The sequence below is a fragment of the Mustelus asterias genome, unplaced genomic scaffold (assembly GCF_964213995.1).
Source record: "Mustelus asterias unplaced genomic scaffold, sMusAst1.hap1.1 HAP1_SCAFFOLD_76, whole genome shotgun sequence".
Lineage (NCBI taxonomy): Eukaryota > Metazoa > Chordata > Chondrichthyes > Carcharhiniformes > Triakidae > Mustelus > Mustelus asterias.
Window position 1 is genome coordinate 968,972 of NW_027590135.1, and position 16,511 is coordinate 985,482.

General features: G+C 44.7%; 1 protein-coding gene and 1 non-coding gene across 3 annotated transcripts; one reads left to right on the forward strand and one right to left on the reverse strand.

Moving 5' to 3' along the window:
- Window positions 1-2,739: 2,739 nt before the first annotated feature.
- On the reverse strand, window positions 2,740-13,111 carry LOC144483577 (uncharacterized). Of its 2 annotated transcripts, none has more exons than XM_078202210.1 (3): window positions 13,012-13,111; window positions 11,993-12,181; window positions 2,740-5,941 (listed from the first exon to the last, which is right to left on the reverse strand). In XM_078202210.1, the coding sequence occupies exon 3, from the start codon at window positions 5,823-5,825 to the stop codon at window positions 4,857-4,859; it is 969 nt and encodes a 322-aa protein (XP_078058336.1). In that variant the 5' UTR covers window positions 5,826-5,941; window positions 11,993-12,181; window positions 13,012-13,111; the 3' UTR covers window positions 2,740-4,856. The 2 variants fall into 2 exon arrangements, with proteins under 2 accessions (XP_078058336.1, XP_078058335.1); XM_078202209.1 differs by having other exon boundaries at window positions 2,740-5,946.
- A 2,431-nt stretch (window positions 13,112-15,542) lies between these two features.
- trnam-cau (transfer RNA methionine (anticodon CAU)) lies at window positions 15,543-15,614 on the forward strand. Its single transcript has one exon. It is a non-coding gene; the product is annotated as a tRNA-Met (tRNA).
- The last annotated feature ends 897 nt before the right edge of the window (window positions 15,615-16,511 follow it).

Here is a 16,511-nt window from a genome sequence, read left to right on the forward strand (position 1 = left end):
TCTGATACAGTGTGTGTGTGTGGGGGATTTACTCACTCTCTGATACAGTGTGTGTGTGTGGGATTTACTCACTCTCTGATACAGTGTGTGTGTGTGGGATTTACTCACTCTCTGATACAGTGTGTGAGTGTGGGATTTACTCACTCTGATACAGTGTGTGTGTGTGTGTGATTTACTCACTCTCTGATACAGTGTGTGAGTGTGGGATTTTCTCACTCTCTGATACAGTGTGTGTGTGTGGGATTTACTCACTCTCTGATACAGTGTGAGAGTGTGGGATTTACTCACTCTCTGATACAGTGTGTGTGGGATTTACTCACTCTCTGATACAGTGTGTGAGTGTGGGATTTACTCACTATCTGATACTTTGTGAGTGTGGGCTTTACTCACTCTCTGATACAGTGTGAGTGTGGGATTTACTCACTCTCTGATACAGTTTGTGTGTGTGGGATTTAGTCACTCTCTGACACAGTGTGTGAGTGTGGGATTTACTCACTCTCTGATACAGTGTGTTTGTGTGGGATTTACTCACTCTCTGATACAGTGTGTGTGTGGGATTTACTCACTCTGATACAGTGTGTGTGTGTGGGATTTAGTCACTCTCTGACACAATGTGTGAGTGTGAGATTTACTCACTCTGATTCAGTGTGTTTGTGTGGGATTTACGCACTCTCTGATGCTGTCTGTGCGATTTATTTTATCATTCTCAGTACCTTGGAATCTTTCAAACCAATTCTGCATCTGATTATCCTCTGTGCTGTCTGGGAGAGTGGGATTCAATCTGTCAGTCGGTGGTACTCTTTCTGAGAGTGGGATTAATTCTGTCAATTGGTGATACTCTATGTGAGAGTGGGATTCATAATTTCACATGGTGGTACTGTATGTGACATTGGGGGTACTGTATGTGACATTGGGATTAATTCTGTCAGTCGGTGGTGCTGTGTGTGACATTGGGATTAATTCTGTCAGTCGGTGGTGCTTTGTGTGAGAGTGGGATTAATTCTGTAAATCGGTGGTGCTGTGTGCGAGAGTGGGATTAATTCTGTCAGTCGGTGGTGCTGTATGAGAGATTGGGATTAATTCTGTTAGTTAATGGTGGTGTCTGTGAGAGTGTAATTAGAACTGGGCCCTATTCCTGTGAATTAATAAAAAAACTCATCTCCTGCAGCCACCAGTGATCACTGACCCTCTGGATGTTTGTCCAGGATTTACATCCTGAATTTGGAAAATGATGTTTGAATCCAAGCAAACCACAGCAGCTCCTCAGAATTAAAAGAAGGAAACTGAACCCAAACTTGTGAATTGCTCATTTCAGAAGTTGAATCAAATGAAAACACTTATATTTCAATCGGAGAATTGGATTGGGGACCAGACAGCTCAGGACAACTAAATCTGAGAATGGAAAGGGTAATGAAGAAGAGAATTGGAGCTGACTGCAGTGGGATAGATCCTAAGATACAACAAAGGATTGATTAAAGCTGTTTTGTAACAGTGTTGCTGAATGAAGCTGATGTCGAGTTATCAATATTGTTTTTGAAACAAGCTGTCAGCAGCATTGCCTTAGACAATGAACCCTGCGAAGCATTGATTTTGAGGGGATATGATTGGTGTTTATGAAGGGAACACATTCTTTCCGTGTGGATCGATTATTTTAGTTTGATGGGCACGAGAGACACAGAAAAAGGAGAAATTAACAGAAAAGAGAAATAAAAACAAGGCTCTAGGGACGTGATGGGTGAGTGGGAGTAGCTGAGTTGCTTTTGAATAGGGTAGGTACAGATCAATGGGCAGACTGGTCTCTTTGTGTGCTTTACCCATTCTATAACTGCTAAACAAAAAAGAGACAGCCTGTTGAAGCTTCTGATTTTGCACTCAAAAGAACAAATGCAAGAATGCCAAATGTCAAAGGGAGGAACAAGTGCTGGAAAAAAAGGATGCTGATCGTTGACAAGTGAACTCTAATTGGTCAAGACGTTGTCATGGGGAGGGCACAAAGAAAACTTAGCCCTGTATATTTCTGTTCAATTCAACATAGGCACAATGCCTGGACACGTTCTAATTTTAATTCTAATTTTTGCCTTGTATTAAATCACTTTCTGTGTGAGCACAATTGTGGAGGATCATGCATCTTTTCATCTAACACGCCATTGTTAAGTAAAGGTAAGTGTAATTCACATTTTAATAATCAAATTGATGCCTTCATCATTCACTCTGTTTGGGAGAACTTTATACTTGAATGTTGAACTCAGTTTGACTGAGAATTATTACAATTTCTACCCTCCGCGTATAAGTCAGGTATGTGATCTGTATCTCAGTTTGCACCAATTTATATGTATCCTTATTACAATAATCAGTGTGTGTCTCAGATTATACTATCATTCAGTTCTATCTGGTATTCAATTGAATTGCAACTAAGGCTACAATATTGTAGGACTGACACACTGACAATCTGATAGCGGGTGAGAATTTGGACTGGGATTTATGTATCTACCTGTCAGTGGTACTGACTTGGGATGACATGGAAACAATGTCTGTCTCTCCTGCTCTGATTGATTGTTGGATTGAAAATGTGTCTCTGCAACCGGTTCTGCTGCCTGAGACTGTGGAACTGATGCACTCTGAGAGAGAACAGACATACTGTGTGTGAGGAGCTCGCTGCACTGTTCATTGCGACTCAGGTGAGGAAACTTCAAACTAACCTTGATTGATTCAATGATTTGCCAGTCAGGAATAATTTACTCATTGTAGCCCAATTACAGGTGAGGGAATAATACACAGCCCTTTTTCAATTTGATTTACTGTTGTCACATGTATTGGCATACTGTGAAAAGTATTTTTTTTTGTGCGCTATACAAGCAAAGCATACCATTCATAGAGTACATGGGGAGAAAGAAATGACAGAGTGCAGAATGTAGTGTTACATTCATAACTAGTCTGTAGCGAAAGATCAATATAAGGCAGGTCCATTCAAAAGTCTGATGGCAGCAGGGAAGATGCGGTTCTTGAGTTGGTTGGTACATGATCTCAGACATTTGTATCTTTTTCCTGCTGGAAGAAGGTGGAAGAGAGTATGTCCGGGGTGCGTGGGGGTCTTTGATGATGCTGGCTGCTTTTCTGACGTGATGGGAAGTGCAGACGGAGTCAATGGATGGGAGGGTGGTTTGTGTGATGGACTGGGCTACTATAAGAACTGTTCGTAGTGTTAGGCGGTCTTGGTAAGAGCAGGAGCCATACCAAGCTGAGATACATCTGGAAAGGGTATTTTCTTTGGTGCATCTGTAAAACCTGGTGAGAGTCAGAGCGGAAATGCTGAATTTCCTCAGTCTCCTGAGAAATTAGAGGTCTTACTTAACTATAGTGTCAGGGTGGAAGGACCAGGACAAGTTATAGGTGATCTCAACACCCAGAAACCTGAAGCTCTCAACAATTTCCATTTCATCCCCATTGATGTAGACAGGGGCATGTCATCCACTATGCTTCCTGAAGTTAATGACAATCCCCTTTGTCTGGTTGACATTGAGGGAGAGATTATTGCCGTCTCACTAATTTACCAGATTCTCTGTCTCATTCCTGTAGTCCGTCTCATCATTGTTTGAGCTCCGATCCACTATGGTGGTATCATCAGCAAACTTGAAAATAGATTTGAAGCGGAATTTGGCCACACAGTCATAAGGGGAGAAGGAGCATCGTAAGGGGTTGAGGATACAGCCTTGTGGGGCACTGGTGTTGAGAATAATCGTGGAGAAGGTGTCGTTGCTTATCTTTACTAATTGCGGTCTGTGGGTTAGGAAGTCTAGGATCCAGTCACAGAGGGAGGAGCCAAACCCGAGCCATGGAGTTTGAAGATGGGTTTTGTGGGAATAATGGTGTTGAAGGCTGAGCTGTAATCAATAAATGGGAATCTGACATGAGTCTTTATTATCCAGGTGTTCCAGGGTTGAGTGTACGGTCAGGAAGATGGCATCGACAGTGGACCTGTTGTGGCAGTAGGTGAACTGTAGTGGATCCAGGCAATCTGGGAGGCTGGAGTTGATCCGTGCCATGACTAACCTTTCGAAGCACTTCATAATGATGGATGTCAGAGCTACCAGGCAATAGTCATGAAGGCACTATGCCTGGCTTTTCTTTGGTACACGGATGATGTCATCTTCTTGAAGCAGATAGGGACCTCAGATTGGTGGAAGGAGAGGTTAAAGATGTCTGCGAATACCCCTGCCAGCTGGTCCACGCAGGATCCGAGTGCCTGTCCCCGTACCCCATCCAGGCCAGTCGCTTGCCGTGGGTTGACTTTCAAGAAGGCTGATCTGAAGTCTGTGATGGTGACCTCGGATACAGGTTCGGCCAAGGCTTTCAGAGTGGAGGGCATCCTCTCTCTTCCTCAAAACAGACATAGAATGCATTGAGCTCATCAGGGAGAGGGGCATTGTCGCTGGCAATTCTACATTCCTTCATCTGGTAGCCTGTTATGTCTTTCAGACCTTACCATAAACGGTGGGAGTACATGTGGCGAGCCAAGGACTCTAGCTTGGTCCGGTACTGGCACTTGGCATCTTTGATGGTTCCCTGTAAATCATATCTGGATTTCTTTACAGTTCAGGGTCCCCTGACTGGAACCCCTCGGACCTGGACTTCAGGAAGCAGTGGATATCCCTGTTCATCCATGCTTTCCGGTTGGGAAAAACATGGATTTGCTTCTTTGGCTCAGTCTTCTATGCAATTACTAATGAAGTCAGTTACTGTAGTGACGTACTCATTCAGGGTGCTTGCAGAGTTTTTAAATATTGACCAGTGCATTGACTCGAAGCAGTCACGTAGGAGATCATCCGATTCCTCAGACCAACAATGCGTGACTTTCTTTAATCGGATTCTCCTGCTTCAGTTTTTTGCTTGTAAGCTGGGAGCAGGAGCACAGCCTTGTGATCTGATTTGCCAAAGTTTGGGCGGGTGATAGAACGATAGGCATGTTTGACTTTTGTGTAACAGTGGTCGAGGATGTTTGGGCCTCTGGTGGGACAGGTGACATGTTGGTAGTACCTTGGTAAGACACTCTTGAGATTGGCCTGGTTGAAGTCCCCGGCCTCGATGAACAAGGCCTCGGGATATTTTGTCTCAAGGCTGTTTGTGGTGGTAGATATTTCATCCAGCGCGACCTTCATGTCTGCCTGGGGTGGAATGTAAACTGCTGTCAGGATAACAGAGGTGAACTCCCGTGGAAGGTTGTCGGGGCAGCATTTCAGCGTCAGGTATTCTAGGTCCGAGGAGCAGAAACTCGCCAGTGTTGTGACATCGGAGCACCAAGAGGTGTTGATTAGAAGGCAGACGCCACCTGCGCAAGCCTTATCTGAGGCCGCTGTACGGTCCATTCGGTGGATGGAGAAGCCCTGAGGTTGTAGGGCACTGTCCGGTGAAGCAGGTGTGGTCTGTGTCTCCGTGAAACAGAGCACACAGCAGTCTCTCAGTTCCCTTTGAAAAGTGAGTCTGGTTTTAAGTTCATCGAGATTGTGTTCCAGAGATTGAACATTTGCCAGGAGTAAGCTGGGGAGGGGGGCCTTGGAACCACATTGTTTCAGTCTCACCTGCAAGCCTGCGCGTTTCCCACGCTTCCTGGGGTGGCTGCTTCCTGTCGTGCCTGTGAGACGGTGTTTAGTCTGTGGGATCAAGGGTGTAGCTGTATCCTGTTTCCGCTTTGGTTGGTGTGTGGGTGGAGGATTTGTTGCCATGGTCACGGTTCCTGCGTCGGCAGTCGGGTCTGAGCGGTCGGGAGTTCCGGGTCGCTGTCGGGCTGCGGTTTGAGTTTGGACGGTGTTCACACCACACTCCGGCATGGACGGGTTGAAGGCCGGTTAGTGGATGGGGTCTCTGGAGTCACAGCTGGGTCCACGTGTTCGGGTTCTCCGGGTCACCGCCAGGTCAGGGTCTTCCTTCCGAGGTCAGAGGATCTCTGGCCTTGCAAATAAATTTAAAAGAGCAGTTTTAGTAATTTATAAATCTCACTACATAATCATAATGAACAGCCACAAAGGAACCCCAGTGATACAAACATTGTCAATGTGTGACTGCAGTCCTTAGTGTCTGCGTACGAGATGCATGATCAGTGGCGGTAGGCGCTACAACAATTCAATGACATTCAGATAGAACTGAAACCCTGCACTGCTCCATGAATGGGATAACCGGATGGAGCAGGGACATTTGTAATGTTCATGTTTCCATTCATTGCTCCGGTGTGATTAACCAGATCGTAATCAAAACCAAACAGTCTCTGTTTAAAATGTGTCCATCCTCGTTCTCACCTGGTGCCTGCAAGAGCTGCTCTTTGTCTAACTCCCCACATCCTGACTGTCTGCCTCTGCTTCCAATCTTCACTGTCCAATAACAACAAACCAGGGGAGACTGGAATTAGAGTCATTACCGTATGGAAGGAGGCCATTCGCCACATCCAGTCCATGCTGGTTCTCCGTGGAGCAATCCAGTCAGTCCCATTCTCCTGCTCTATCCCCATCGCCCGACAAGTTTATTTCCCTCAAATGTCCCTCCAAATTCCTCTTTGAAATAATTCATCATCTCGGCTTCCAACCTCAGAGACAGCAACTTCCAGGTTGTCACTCGCTGCATGAGAAGTTCTTCCACACATCCCCCCAGTGTGTCTTCCAAAACCTTCAACTTGTGCCCCCTAGTCCTTATACTATCAGTGAATGGAATCAGCTTTTCTTTGTCTACCTGAACCACACCAGCCATAATCCTGTCCACCTCTATCAGACCTCTCTCTCAATCTGCCTTGCTCCAAAAAGATCAACCCCAGCTTCTGTAACCTAACTTTGTGGCTAAAATCCCTCATTGCTGAAACCATTCTGGTCAATCTCCTCTGCACCCGCTGAACCACCGTCACATGTTTCCTCAAGTGTGCTGAGCAGAACTGGACTCAATGCTTCAGCTGTGATCCAATCAGAGTTTTCTAAAGGCTCAGCATAACTTGCATGATTCTGTACTCAATGCCTGTGTCCTCATGGAGAGGGTCACTCATGTGGACGAGGAGGGTTTGAACTAAACTGGCACGGGATGGGCACCATTATATAGAAGTGGAAAAGAGGAATATCTGGAGAAAGAAAAAGAAAATCACCGGCTCCAACGCACGCCTCCCTGATGAGCTCAATGCATTCTGTGCCCGCTCTGAGCAAGAGGTCAGCGAGAGCACGCCCTCCACCCTGGAAGCCTGAGATGAATCTGTATCCGAGGTCACCATTGCAAATGTCAGAGCAGCTTTCTCAAAGGTCAACCCAAGGAAAGTGACTGCCTTGGATGGGGTACCCAGACGAGCACTCAGATCCTGCATGGATCAGCTGGCGGGGGGATTCGCAGACATCTTCAACCTCTTTTTACAACAATCTCAGGTCCCTACCTGCTTCAAGACGACGACCATCATCCCAGTACCAAAGAAAAGCTAAGCAGCGTGCCTCAATGACCATTATCCAGTGGCTCAGACATCCATCATTAGGAAGTGCATCGAAAGATTAGACATGGCACAAATCAATTCCAGCCTCCCAGACTATCTGGATCCACTACAGTTCGCCTACCAGCGCAACAGTACACAGCAAACACCATCTCCCTGCACCTGCACTCAGCCCTGGAACACCTAGATAACAAAGAGACTTACAGCAGACTTCTATTTATTGACTACAGCTCAGCCTTCAACACCAATATTCATCTCCAAACTCCGTGGCCTGGACCTCGGCTCCTCTCTCTGCGACTGGATACTGAACTTCATAACCCACAGACCACAATCAGAAACGATAAGAACAACACCTCCTTCACGATCATCCCCAACACTGGTGCCCCACAAGGCTGTGTTCTCAGCCCCCTACTATACTCCTGAGACACCTGTGACTGTGTGGCCAAATTCCCCTCCAATTCGATTTTCAAGTTTGCTGACGACACCACCGCAGTGGGCCAGATCGCAAACAATGATGAGAGAGTTCAGGAACGAGATAGAGAATCTGGTGAACTGATGCGGTGACAATAATCTGTCCCCCAATGTCAACAAAATGAAGTAGATTGTCATCTACTTCAGGAAGCATAAGAGAGAACATGCCCCTGTCTACATTAACGGGGACGAAGTAGAAATGGTGGAGAGCTTCATGTTTTTAGGTGTCCAGGTCACCAACAACCTGTCCTGGTTCCCCCCCCCCATGCCGACACTATAGTTAAGAAAGCCCCACCAACACCTCTACTTTCTCAGAAGACTAAAGAAATTTAGCATATCAGCTACGACTCTCACCAACTGTTAGAGATGCACCATAGAAAGCATTATTTCTGGTTGTATCACAACTTGGTTTGGCTCCTGCTCTGCCCAAGACTGCAAGAAACTACAAAATGTTGTGAATGTAGCCCAATCCATCACGCAAACCAGCCTCCCATTCATTGACTCTGGATACACTTCCTGCTGCCAGCCAGCAGAATTCAGGACCCCACTCACCCCGAACATTATCTCTTCCACCTTCTTCCATTGAGAAAAAGATAGAAAAGTCTGAGGTTACGTACCCACTGACTCAAGAACAGTTTCTTCCCTGCTGCTGCCAGACTTTTGAATGGACCTACCTTGCATTAAGTTGATCTTTCTCTACACCCTAGCTATGACTACATTCTGCACTCTCTCCTTTCCTTCTCTATGAAAGGTATGCTTTGTCGATATAGCGCGCAAGAAACAGTAATTTTCACTGTATACTCATACACGTGAAAATAATAAATCAAATCATATAAGGTAGGAGTATATGAAGAAGGAATCTCAGTGGAATACAAGGATAGGTTTGGAAAGCATGTGTGTAATCACACAAAGTGTCATAGAGTCAGAGGTTTACAGCAGGGAAACAGGCCCTTTGGCCCAACTGGTCCATGCCACCCCGTTTTTTAACCCCTAATCTCGTCCCAATTGCCTGCATTTGGTCCATATCCCTCTATACCCATCTTACCCATCTAACTATCTAAACACTTCTTAACAGACAAAATTGTACCCACCTCTACTACTACTTCTGGCAGCTTGTTCCAGACACATACCACCCTCTGGGTGAAAGAATTGCCCCTCTGGACCCTTTTATATCTCTCCCCTCTCACCTTAAACCTATGCCCTCTCGTTTTAGACTCCCCTACATTTGGGAAAAGATATCGACTATCTAGCTGCTCTTTGCCCCGCATTATTTTATAACACTCTATAACATCACCCCTCAGCCTCGTACGCTTCAGAGAAAAAAGTCCCAGTCGATCCAGCCTCTCCTTATAACTCAAACCATCAAGTCCCGGTAGCATCCTATAAATTTTTTCTGCACTCTTTCTTATTTAATAATATCCTTTCTATAATGTGACCAGAACTGTACACAGTATTCCAAGTGTGGCCTGATCAATGTCTTGTACAACTTCAACAAGACATCCCAACTCCTGTATTCAATATTCTGACCAATGAAACGAAGCATGCTGAATGTCTTCTTCACCATTCTGTCCACCTGTGTCTTCACTTTCAAGGAGCTATGAATCTGTACCCCGAGATCTCTTTGTTCTATAACTCTCCCCAACGACCTACTATTAACAGAGTAAATCCTGCCCTGGTTCGATCGACCAAAATGCATCACCTTGCATTTGTCTAAATTAAACTCCATCTGCCATTCGTCAGCCCACTGGCCCAATTGATCACAATACTGTTGCAATCCTAGATAACCTTCTTCACTGTCCACTATGCCAGCAATCTTGGTAGCATAGTGGACAGTGTAGTGAATACATAGGAACACAAGAGAGTGTCAATGTTGTAAATGCGGTCTGGAAATGGAGAACACCGGGCAATTATTATTCAATACAATGTGAACAGAATAGAGAGAAGGGTAAAAGGTAGGTGTGGTGAGAAGGAAATAGAGCAGCAAATCTATGGGCAGATCATTCATTGTAGATACAGAATTAATTCCATTCTCACACAGACTGACAGGGAGCTTGACCACATGATCCAAGTGTCTGGAGGTGGTCACTTGAGTAACAGTGATCATTGTATCACAAGCTTGATATTAGCAAGGAACAATCTAAAGTAGCACTTCTGAATGGGAAGAGGACTAACCTCAATGGGAGGAGCTGGGATTGAGCCAGAGTAAACTGGAGCCAAAATCTGACAGGAAAAACTGTAACAGAACAATGGGTGATCTTTCAGGAGATGTTTCAGGTACAGACTCGGTACATTCTAATCAGGGTGAAAGGGAGGGGAACCAAAGCCAGGGCTCCTTGGAGGATGAGGAAGATAGAAAGTATAATGAAACAATGAAGAGGCCATTTGATTTAGTTTTTTGAAGGGGTAACCAAGAAGGTAGATGAGGGCAGTGCAGTTGATGTTGTCTACATGGACTTTAGCAAGGCCTTTGACAAGGTACCACATGGTAGGTTGTTGCATAAGGTTAAATCTCACGGGATCTACGGTGGTTGCAGAGAGTTGTTTTTCAAACTGGAGGCCTGTGACCAGCGGTGTGCCTCAGGGATCTGTGCTGGGTCCACTGTTATTTGTCATTTCTCTTAATGATTTGATGAGAATATATGAGGAATGGTTAGTAAGTTTGCAGATGACACTATGATTGGTGGCAGAGTGGACAGTGAAGAAAGTTATCTCCAATTGCACGGGGATCTTGATCATTGGACCAGTGGGCTGACGAATGGCAGATGGAGTTTAATTTACACAAATGTGAGGTGATGCATTTTGGTAGATTGAACCAGGGCAGGACTGACTCAGTTAATAGTAGGGCGTTGGGGAAAGTTACAGAACAAAGAGATTTAGGGGTACATGTTCATAGCTCCTTGAAAGTGGAGTCACAGGTGGACAGAGTGGTGAAGAAGGCATTCGGCATGCTTGGTTTCATTGGTCAGAACACTGAATACAGGACTTGGAATGTCTTGTTGAAGTTGTACAAAACATTGGTAAAGCCACACTTGGAATACTGTGTACGATTCTGGTCACCCTGTTATAGAAAGGATATTATTAAACTCGAAAGAGAGCAGAAAATATTTACTGGGATGCTACCGGGACTTGATGGATTGAGTTATAAGGGGAGGCTGGATAGACTGGGACTTTTTCCTCTGGAGCGTAGGAGGTGATCTTATAGAGGTCTATAAAATAATGAGGGGCCCAGATCAGCTAGATAGTCTATATCTTTTCCCAAAGGTAGGGGAGTCGAAAACTAGAGGGCATAGGTTTAAGGTGAGAGGGGAGAGATACAAAAGTGTGCAGAGGGGCAATTTTTTCACACAGAGGATGGTGAGTGTCTGGAACAAGCTGCCACTGGTAGTAGTAGAGGCGGGTACAATTTTGTCTTTTAAAAAGCATTTAGACAGTTACATGGGTACAATGGGTATAGAGGGATATGGGCCAAATGCGGGCAATTGGGATTACCTTGAGTTTTTTTTTAAAAAGGGCGGCATGGACAAGTTTGGCTGAAGGGCCTGTTTCCATGTTGTAAACGTCTCCAATTTAAGATGGAGATTAGGAGGAATTACTTATTTTAAGGGAACCTTAATTTTTGTCATTGAATAGATTCAATCTTGAGTTAGACAGATTTTTGAGCTACAAGAGAATCAAGGGTTATGGGGACAGGCACTGAAGTGGAGTGGAGGCCACAATCAGATCAGCCATGATCTTACTGAATGGCAGAACAGGCCTGATGGGCTGAATGGCCTTCTCCTGCTCCTTTTTCTTATGTTCTGATAGTGTGTGTGTGGGACTAACTCCTTTTCTCAGTCTCTGTTACAGTTTTCAGTGTGGAATTAACTCAGTCTGATCCTGCATTTCAATGTGGAATTGATTCTCTGTCCAACACTTATTGTATGTGAGTGTGCAATGTTTCTTTAACTGTACAAGACACAGTTAATGATCTTTGATCAGAAGTGTTTTGACCCTACTGCTCTCAAATTTACTCAGAATTAAACCCATCACTTTCTCCTGCTACTACACACCAAAGTCACCCAAACAAAAACATACCTTCACAGAAACTGAGGGGCCGAATTCCAAAACCAACATCCAGCTTGATTCAAAATCGCTCTTAATTTGTCTATTTCAGGCCTCAGTTTTCTGAGCAACAGCTGCAATAATTCACAGGTGAAATCATGTGGACGCTGGACATCTGAAACAAGGTGTAAATTCTGGAATACACAACAGGTCAGGCAGCATCTGTGGAGAGAGAAACAGAGTTCATGTTTCAGCTCACTGACAATCAGCCTACAATAAACTACTTGCTGATATCTGCTCGTGGCAGCCACAGTTCCCACATGAGGAGGTAATGGTGTAGTGGTATTGTCACTGGATGAGTGACCCAGAGGTCCAGTGCAATTCAATGGGAACTGATTATCACCTCAGCACAGTGTGCAATTTGAGCTCAATTAAAATCTGGAATTAAAGGTCTAATGATGGCCATGTTGTAAAAACCCATTTGGTTCACTGATACCCCTTTAGGAAACGAAATCCACCCACATTACCTGTTCTGGCCTACCTGTGACTCCAGACCCACAGTATGTTTTTGACTCTTTAATGCCCTCTGAAATGGCCTAACAAACCACTCAGTTCAAGGGAAATTAGTGCAATAAATGCTGGCCAAGCCAGTGATGAACACATCACATGAATGAAAACAATTCTCTGCGCCCCAGAAAGCGCTCTATCCAACACACTGACTTGCCCAGGCACTGAGAGTGGGCACGCTCCCCAGGGGCACCCGCGGGGCAATCGGTGCTGGAACTTTCCCCACTGCCATTTCTCTCCCATTCCACCAAGCTGCCTGTGTCCTTTTGAAGTTTCCCACTTTCCTCCTCACAGTTGCCAATGCCTCCAAGTTTGCTGGCGTGTGGAAATGTTGAGCTTGTGGCCTGTACACCAAGGTGTGTGTCATTAATATATATCAGGAAGAGCAGGGCTCCGAACACCGAGCCCTGGGGAACTCCACTGGAAACCTTCCTCCAGTCTGAGAAACAACCATTAAGCACTGCTCTCTGTTTCCTCTCACTCACACTGTTCCATATGGGGCGGTGAGGATGGCCTCGCTGCACCATCCGCTTCATGGTGCCGTGCTCTCGCCGCCGGGCGCCTCTGCTCCGGCCTCTGACTCGGAATTACTGCGTCCACGCGCGACGCCGCTGAACTTCCGGGAAGCGCACCGCGCATGCTCCGCGCAGACTTTCGGTATCCGAGGACGCGGCCGAACGGCAGCTGCGCCGTGCGGACCATTCTGAATGAGATAGACCGTATTCACCCGCGCGCTGTATCCTGGGTTAATTATGATGTTGAAATGCCGGCGTTGGACTGGGGTAAACACAGTAAGAGTTTTAACAACACCGGGTTAAAGTCCAACAGGTTTATTTGGTCACAAATGCCATTAGCTTTCGGAGCGCTGAAAGCTAATGGTATTTGCTGCCAAATAAACCTGTTGGACTCTAACCTGGTGTTATTAAAACTCTTCCTGGGTTAGTTACACAGGTTAGTTGCACTGATAGCCAAGTTCCGCACACATGAGGATGGCCTAAACCGGGATGTTGGATTTATGTCACATTATCAGTAACCCCCACAGCTTGCCCCTGGTCTTACATAATCTCACCAGCTGTTCTGTCTGGAGACAATACACATCTCATTAACCTGTGTTAAATGTTCCCTCCAACCACATTATCTGTACCTTTTAAGACCTGGCTGGCTGTAGAGATTTGCATTCTAATTAGTATTCTGGAACTTGATTTCTGTGTCTGTGCACTGTTGGAGAGCAGAGACCACACCATCTGACGAAGGAGCAGCAAGCTCCGAAAGCTTATGGTATTTGCTACCAAATAAACCTGTTGGACTTTAACCTGGTGTTGTGAGACTTCTTACTTAGTTACACAGGCCACCATTACATTGAATAAAACAGCACAAGGAATTAAATTTAAACCCATCAGCATTCCGAAAGAGATTTCCTCTCCCTTTCGTGCAATACTTCCTCTTATCTAAAATACAGCCTCAAAATGTATTCCTATCCTTATTTGTCCAATGACATTTTGAATTTACTTTTCATTCTAGGCATTACAGGCACCATATTCAAGATCACAGCAATTTGCTGCCCAATGTAACGACAACTGTGTTCCCTGACGGTTTTCTTTGTTCTTTTATATCATTCACAATGAACCCGTGCCAGTGGTTCACAGAAACATTTTCTTTCAATTTACTCCATTGAAACTGATCACGATTTTACTCACCTCTCTGAAAACTCATCTCAACCTTAGTACTGACTTCAAACGGTATGAATGCAGGAAGTATGAATTTAGTTTCGAAGTTCTGTAATTACATAACAAGTGAGCTGCTGCAGAGACAAACAGTTAATAGCAAATATTTCAGATCAACATCTGCCCATCAGAACTGTCTGAAGTTAGAAATGTAATACATTACAGGCAAATGGAGAGGAGAGGGGCTCATGTGAAAAAGAACGAAATGGAATATCTGTGACATGCACAGATGCATTAAATAATAAGAATTAGTTACACAGTGAAAGGGATAATCACCAGATACATAAAGTAAGAAAAATCTGAATGGAGGAGAGGTGCTCTGAACACCAGGAAAGACCCAGGACAGAATGATCCATGTGAGAGTGAGATGCAGAATGAAAATGGCAGGTGACTAGAAACTTTTAGCAGAAATTCAATCATCATTGTGAACTGATTGGAAATGTTCAAAGTGTGGGACATGGGAGCGACACACTTGAGAACCCTGCCAACCACACAGCGGTGAGAGGATTGGTTGAGGAAAGGGAAGAACTATCAGAAGTTCCTGAATGGAAGGCCGCATTATCTTTCCTCACAGTTCAGTGTCTACATGCAGGAGAATTAGCTTTTGCAACATTATATTTTTTCTAAAATTTCACTGCTAATGATGTGCTCTGCATTGGTAGATTGAATGACTGCTTTGTGGAACATCTCCCATCAGTCCAGAAGCATGATTCAGATCCAATCCTGAACGAGAATCCCAAACCTAAATAAAGTAAACTAGGAAGTTATGAGAGGTGAGTTTGCTAAAATAGATTACGGATCAATAGATTCATAAAATGGCATAACGGTCGATAGGAAATGGCTAATATTTAATGTTTAATATTTAAGGCATAGTTGTATGTAATGAAAGAGTTATACATTCCTTTCTGGCACGTAAACATAACTGGAAAGTGGCCCAATCATGGCTTACAAAATAATTAAATAGTATTGGATCCAAAGAAGAATATGAGATTATAAAAGCGTGGAGCATCAGTCGGCCATTTGTCACCTCGAGCCTGCACCGCCATTCAACAAGATCATGGCTGATCTCTTCATGAACACTTTGCACAAATGATCAGTCGGTCCATTCTCCTTTGTCTGTGCCTCCTGTCAGTCTCTTGCTGCTTTTATGTGTGTTCCATTCTTGGTGTGTTAAGCATGGAATTGTGCCGCCAGGCGGAGCTGCCTCATTTTCTGACATTAAACAGCAATGCAACAGTGACATTTTGTCCTACTACAGCTCAACAATAATAAGCAGGAAGCTGTTAGCTTATAGCAGAGTGGCGCAGCGGAAGCGTGCTGGGCCCATAACCCAGAGGTCGATGGATCGAAACCATTCTCTGCTATTCACTTTTTCAGGAGCAATTTGAAAAAAAACATATTTTGCAGTTCCCCACAAGTGTCTCTTCTATTTCTTTGCAGGAAACAGTTATTTTCATCAACTCTCGCTTGCAATAAACAATTTGATCTGCAACAAGCTCACTGCTGTAAATGCTACATGATGTGGAGGTGCCGGCGTTGGACTGGAGTAAACACAGTAAGAAGTTTAACAACACCAGGTTAAAGTCCAACAGGTTTATTTGGTAGCAAAAGCCACACAAGCTATGAGCAGAAACTGATAGCCAAGTTCCGCACACACGAGGACGGCCTCAACCGGGATATTGGGTTCATGGCACACTATTTGTAACCCCCACAGAGTTTCACTGGCTGTCTTGTCTGGAGACTATACACATCTTTTTAGCCTGTCTTGATGCTCTCTCCACTCATGCTGTTTTGTTTCTTAAAGACTTGATTCGTTGTAAGTATTCGCATTCCAACCATTATTCATGTAAATTGAGTTTGTGTCTTTATATGCTCTGTTTGTGAACAGAATTCCCACTCACCTGAAGAAGGGGCTTGCAGCTCCGAAAGCTTGTGTGGCATTTGCTACCAAATAAACCTGTTGGACTTTAACCTGATGTTGTTAAACTTCTTACTGTAAATGCTACAAACAGCTTTCCCACTTTCCTCAGGGCCGTTCTGACAGTCAAATGACCTTTAAATCAGAGAATCCCTACAGTGCTGAAGGAGACCATTTGGCCCATTGAAACTGCACTGACTCTCCGACAGAGCATCCCATCCATGTCCTATAGCCAGAGCCCCACGCACCCACCCCGCTAATCTACCTAACCTTCACTTTTTAACCACACAAAGGGCAATCTAGAATGACCAATCCACCCAACCTGCACATCTTTGGACTGTGG

Bases quoted from the DNA above. Each gene is read 5' to 3' on its own strand.
- LOC144483577 (XM_078202210.1), bottom strand. From the start codon at position 5,825: ATGCCGGAGTGTGGTGTGAACACCGTCCAAACTCAAACCGCAGCCCGA.